Source organism: Catharus ustulatus, chromosome 1, assembly GCF_009819885.2.
Source record: "Catharus ustulatus isolate bCatUst1 chromosome 1, bCatUst1.pri.v2, whole genome shotgun sequence".
Classification (NCBI taxonomy): Eukaryota; Metazoa; Chordata; class Aves; order Passeriformes; family Turdidae; genus Catharus; species Catharus ustulatus.
Window position 1 is genome coordinate 151421226 of NC_046221.1, and position 6294 is coordinate 151427519.

Below are 6294 nucleotides of genomic sequence, written 5' to 3' on the forward strand. Positions count from 1 at the left end.
TTTCTAAGCATGAAATCTACATGTCTTTTAAATACCTCCAAATATGGTGACTCCACCACTTCCCTGGGAATCCTGTTTCAGTGCTTGATAGCCCTTTTGGTCAGTAAATTTTTCACCAATACACAGTCTAAAGCCTCCTTGAAGCAACTTGAGGTTACTTCCTCTCATCCTGTCATTTGTGACATGGGAGACCAATTCCCACCTGACTACAGCCTCCTTTCAGGTGGTTTTAAAGAGCAATAAGGTCTCCTCTGAAGCCTTCTTTTCTCCAGGATAAACAACTCTAGTTCCCTCAGCTGCTTCTCACAAGACTCATGCTCCAGTCCTTTCACTAGCATCATTGCCCTTCTTTAGACACATGAAGGATGTGACTTTAAAATTCCATCTCTAATTTTATTGTACTTCATACTCAAATAATGAAAATGCTTATTTTTCATTATAAGGCTTTTTAATGAGGACATTTAAAGTGTTTTAACAAAGGCAAATGATCTAGAAGGAGCGGTTTAGCTTTCAGTATTTGTCACGTTAAAAACTATCAGCTGAGCTTTTTGCATTCAGAAAAAATGTACTTTTAATCTATTTTGGCTCAAGTGCTTTGTTCTACTAAGACACTTGAGCACTTTTTTTATGAACTGGATAAAAAAAAGAGTGAGAGGAATTGATGTTATATTTCCTCCTATCAAAGCTTCTAAAATTCAATTGCTACTCATAATGGTAATCGTTACACATTCTGTTTAATTTTGTTGGTTTGAGATACATCTCAGGATAAACACAAGAAAAGAAGAAGCAGCACAAAGGAATTATCAGATCAGAGGTATCAGAGCATTGTTTAAAACTGGCCTTGGAAAAACTTTAAACAATCACTTCACCCAACGCCTTTACCCAAAGGCAGGATGAGCTTTGCCTGACAGGTGTCTCCTTGAAAGATTCCCAGGAATGGAAACCAAAGCACCTCTTTCAGAGGAGAGAGGACTGGGATAGCTCTGAAATACATGTGGTGGAAAGCAATCAGCCTAGGGAGTTTTAAGAGGGAGTGTCAAGTGTAATAGAAAGTTTACATGTCCAGAAGGCTGTCCCTAGGATGAACAAGGCACTGTCTCATTTTCCTCTCATTTTTTGAGCCCATGCACCCAGGGCTCCCTGTGTTTTCAGATCAAGGGCATTTTATCTGCAAATGTGCTGCTGGGCTAAAAAGTCATCACCAGCCTGGTGGCCTCTTCTCTGCTGCACAGCCTGGGGGTATTTTGACCCAGAAGTCTCCAAACCAGAGTCTTCCTCCAGAACCTGCACTGAGTATCAGTGGGTTTTGTGGTGTGAATACACAGCCAACACTTGGCTCAACATAATTCTACTCTCAATTGAGATGTATGCCTCAATCAAAAGTGGAGATAGTGTCACCGGGCACTACCCATCTCAGAAGCAAAACATTCAGGCTCCTTTTTTAGCAGCTCATGGTGGGGAAGTTATCCCATTTACCCAGCACACATATCCTAAGATATGAGCTGAGGAAAGAGATGACTTGGCCCACTGAAGGTCCCTCCTCTCCCCATGCAGACAGCCCATGGAGGACCAGATTGAGCACCTAGGCTTTAAAGTTAGGCAGAATAAATCCTAAGGTTACTAAAGCAATATCAGCATGTTAATGCTAAAAATTATTTTAGCTAGACACTCACTCACTGGAAAGAAAACAAACTAACAGTTGAGCACATAGCATGCCTCAGTTTCATTATTGTTTAAAGATATTAAAGTTTACTAGCTCAGTACCCCTAGGTGATGCTATATGTGGTTTATACATGCAGAGTAGTCACAATCAGCTGGGATATAAAAAATAATTGATTCTACCATTCAGATGAGTTGTCTTCAGGAAGGAGTGGATCTCAAGGACCTCTTTTGTCAGGATTTCTATGCCAGTACTGTAGATTCACTCTATGTTTTTTCCTCATCATGTAGGAACACCCAGAGGAGCAGAGAAATTTTCAGATTTTTTTGTGAAATTATTATTTTTAATTAAGAAACAAAATAATTTCAAAACAAGTAAATTATTCTCTGGGTGCTATAGACAGTAGCAGACTCTTTAATGTAGCAGAGTAAAGGTGGACAAAGATTAAATGTCTGTGAACTAGAGGGAGAAACATGCAAACAAAGAGTAAGGGTCAATGAGTGTAATTTCCTGCTGGCCAAAGCACTGTGAGGCTATTCATCTCTTCAATTCTGCTGATCAAGACATGATGCCTTTCCGGATGCAGTCTATTATAATAAATATACTGCTATAACTGATAATGAGCTCTATTGCCTATGTTGCAAAGGAAACAAATTAAATAAACTACAGTCTGGCTTTTTTTTCCCCCCAGACTTTAAAGGTTATGAAAAGTCCTCAAGCAGTTGGTACATGCAGAATAAGGCTCTTGTTACTCAAGTAGTTTTATCTTCAGAGTGTCCAGTTTTTTAATAATTCCTTTTAACCTGGAGGGCTAATTTGATTATTTCTGAATCATTTCCACCTCGATAAAATGCCCAGTCTTTCATTAAAAGATATTCAGTTGACCTTTAACATTTACAGACTTTCTGTCACATTGACATTCACTTCTACTGGCTGAATGCTGAGTTTACCAGATAACTAACACATAGCTTAAATTCCTGGAACACCTTTCTGGAGAGAGACATGGCCACAGCTTTTTATGACCCTCAGTTAATTTCATTCTCCTTATTGCTGCACCATCTGCACAATTACAGTGACATTGCATAGGAAGTACAACCTGCCCCAGTTTTGCAGGTGTTGATGTTGCCCAGCACCTCTGTGTCCATCAGGTCATCCCATTGAGAAAGGTGGCAGGTCCTGCCTTGGGTAGGGCTGCTGGAGCAGCACAGTGCCCTCCCAGCCCAGGTGTCATGCCAGAGGAGAGACCAGGCCAACATTTTTCCTAAATAGAATATTGTTTTCCTCTCTGTATGCAGTCAGCTTTGTTGTACAGTGTGAAGAAATTTATGGATATGGTGGAGAACACAGCATGGGGAAACATTTGGGAAAAAAATGGATTGTGGAATGCTGATATTCTCCACTGGAAGAAGGTGGCTCTTCTTTATGGACACAGGCAAACCAGCTGCCTTTCAGGTCATCATTTCCTTTTTTCATGAGGCCTGTTTTAAATTTCCTTCTGAAAATACAACATTTTGGGCCACATGCCTGACCTGAGCTGGCTCTGGTTATTAGGGCACCACGACTATCGCTGTGCAATCAGATTTTTTTGTAGTGGCTCATTACAATTTTTGTGATGTTAAATTCCTTGAAACTAATAGAAAACTTTTGTACTCATGTTTATGATACCTTCATTTCTTCTTTAGGAGTTACCATGATCTTCTTTTGAATTTTAACCTCTATATAATGACATAAATTGAAGTATTTATGATGTGTGAGCTGGAATTACAAGTGTGTGTGGAGCTCTGTTTGAGAATGGGTGGAAGAAAAATGACCTAACAGCTTGTGAACATGGGTGGACATTCCCTCTAATCCCTGTAGTGGGTTCCAAGGACTTAAAGGTCCTTTTCAGGCTCAAGTATATATTTTGCAGCAGGATAACATTGGAAAGAGATGGATTGGCCTTAACAAAATATTTTCTTTTTCTTTTTTCCCTTTTAGCCGACCAGACACATCCTTCTCCTGGTTTGTAAACCCTTTCAAGTGTTTGTATCACCTGATCTGGAGGAATTACAAGAAGTACATCATCATTGGAATAATTCTGCTTATTCTTGTTATCTTCCTGATTCTCTTTATCTACACACTGCCAGGTGCAATTAGTGAAAAGATAGTTATAGGGAACAGGGTGATAGATCGTGGCTCTCATGGTAGTCAATGAAATAAGAAAACTTCTGCTAAAAATAAGTCAGGCAAAAAGAATTTATTAACCTGAAACATCTCATTCCTTCTAAAAAGAAAAGTAACTATTCACATCAGAAACTGGAGCTCTCAGAATATTGGAATGTCTTCTTTGAATGCTCATTTAGACCCACCAGTACATTATCATTCATGTACATTAATGTACATAAATTATGTACATTAATGATGTACATCATTACTGCTGCAGCGTTATTGACATCACTGAAAGTGTTGTTATGCACCTAAAACTGAATTTAAGAGTAAATTCTTCAATGCTATGCAGAAATTAATTTCTCAGTCAACTATTTATTATTACAGATGAATGATGGAATATTTAGATCAAGATCTTTACACAAAGATAAATGTACAATACAGTCTTTGCATAGTTTTGTAATTAATTCTTTTAACTGTTTTTCAATGACTTTATAATGCCATTATTATTTTTAGAGAAAAGGTATTATTAAAAGAACTCCAAGGTTAAATTGTCTCCTTTGGTGTCATGTAGAATTTACCCCACACCTCTCAGTAAAAATGCTGTGCTCTACAAAAACATCTCACACACTCATAAATGAGCTAAGTGCCAATGACAGATTGAAGCAATTGAAAGAACTTTTTTCAGTTGCAATTTGAAAGTGCTGGTGGTCTCTAGAGGAGAGGGATCAGGAAGATCCTCAGAAAGACTCATCCACGGGCATTATGGTAACAAATTATCCTTACAGAGGACAGGGAGCAGGGAAAATCCTGCTGCTTGAAAAGCAAGGGCAAAGAGCAATGGAAAAGAGAAGGGCTGCAGAACAGAACCACGAAGTATTAAAGAAAACACAGAATAAAACCTTACAGAGTTGTCAGTGTGAAAACCCTCGTCCTACTTATGAATACATAAAGTGTTGCCACCTGTGTCAAGCGTGAGGCAAGACTTGATAAGTCCATGATTCCACTTGGCCTTCAGATGAGTGGTTATGAATTTGAGATAGCCATCCAAATCTCCTCCAGTGTCACCCCCAGTTAGAACTGTCATAAAGACAACATTTGTGAAAATGCTTTCCACCATGCACCCCTCACACAAAATGTGAGCACCCTTTGCACATTTCAAAGTATCAAAAGGCAAGACAAAGAGATCCTATAAATGCTGATAATTCTGCCAAGCTCAGGGTGCAGGAATAGAAAAGCAGGCACCTTGACAATTCTCAGAAGCCATTTATGAGGGAAGCTTGTTTGGTACTGCTTGTAGCTGGCCTGTGCAATGAGCCTTTGTGTTCTCCTCTGGCCTACAACACAAGTAATTGCATTGGTCTGGAAAATGGGTACCAGTGGAACTTCTACAGACAAGACAACTCACTTATGAAAAGCTTTATTTTGGATGGGACAACTTGCTGGAAAAGAGCCTCTTCCCCATTCCATTGAGGACAGAGGCAGATGGCTAAAGGCAAGGTGAAAGCATCCCAATCCCACTCTATCCAGCAGATCATGACTCTGTTTTTCTTCTAAATTCCATTTTCTAAGTATATAATAAATACAGATATGTGAGTGACTATATTACAAGGAGACGTGGCAAAGGAGGTTTTTCTGTTCTATTTTCCTTTAGAAGTTATTCTTTTGACTTAGAAATTAAAACACAATTAGATGGTTAAATCTGCCCTGGTTGAATGTAGCAAGACAGTGATGTGAAAAGCTGCTGATCACCCTCGAGTCCCTCTTCATCTCAATCCCTCTGCACCAGGCCATTGTCTGCTGCAGTCTCTGCTCACACACCACGTGTGACATATTCCTCTGAAACCACGTCTCAATTTTGTGCTATTTTGCAACAGAACCTGTATGAAACAGAGAAGAAAATGTTTCTCCTAATAAGTTTCATCATACCATGAATTTTGGAAATCCAATTTAAAAGCTCCAGTGAGAGCCAATGAAACTATTCTGGTGCAAAAGATGAGAGATAAATATTAATGACTGGAGTATGTTGTGACAACCAAAAAGTTAATGAATCTGAATCTTTTCCATTGTGTCAGGCCAGAGGTCCTGATGCTGCATGGCAGCTGTTGTGTTCATCTGTCCTTACTCTGCTTGTCTGTTCTTGTGCCTTGGACTGTGTGAAGCACTGGACTGTGGTCTGCTCTGTCCTGATTTTTGCACCTTGTTCCCAGGTTTGCTCTGCAAACTGCACTGGACCCAGCAGATTGGTCTCATAGTGGCTAATGACTATATTAAAATTACTTTTATATTTGAAAGAAAGAAAGAAAACCCTTGACATAAGAATTTGCTTTCTTCTCACATTAGTTACAGAAAGGTTTTTGGTTGCCTGGCAGAACTTCTCATTCTGTGTACCAGCTACCAGCTCCAAAGGGATTTTTATTATCTTGGCTGAATAGTCTGCTTGCCATCAGCTCCAAAGTGCAGAGAACTGTCTTCTTCCAGACTAATTT

General features: G+C 39.3%; 1 protein-coding gene across 1 annotated transcript in view; it reads left to right on the plus strand.

The window, feature by feature from the left end:
• FER1L6 (fer-1 like family member 6) overlaps positions 1–4321 on the plus strand; it is a 59047-nt gene extending 54726 nt beyond the window's left edge. Inside the window, exon 40 of the mRNA XM_033082248.1 lies at positions 3638–4321. Coding sequence (XP_032938139.1) covers positions 3638–3854 — 217 coding nt within the window. The 3' untranslated portion in view covers positions 3855–4321. The remainder of the gene's footprint in view (positions 1–3637) is intronic.
• Positions 4322–6294: the final 1973 nt, after the last annotated feature.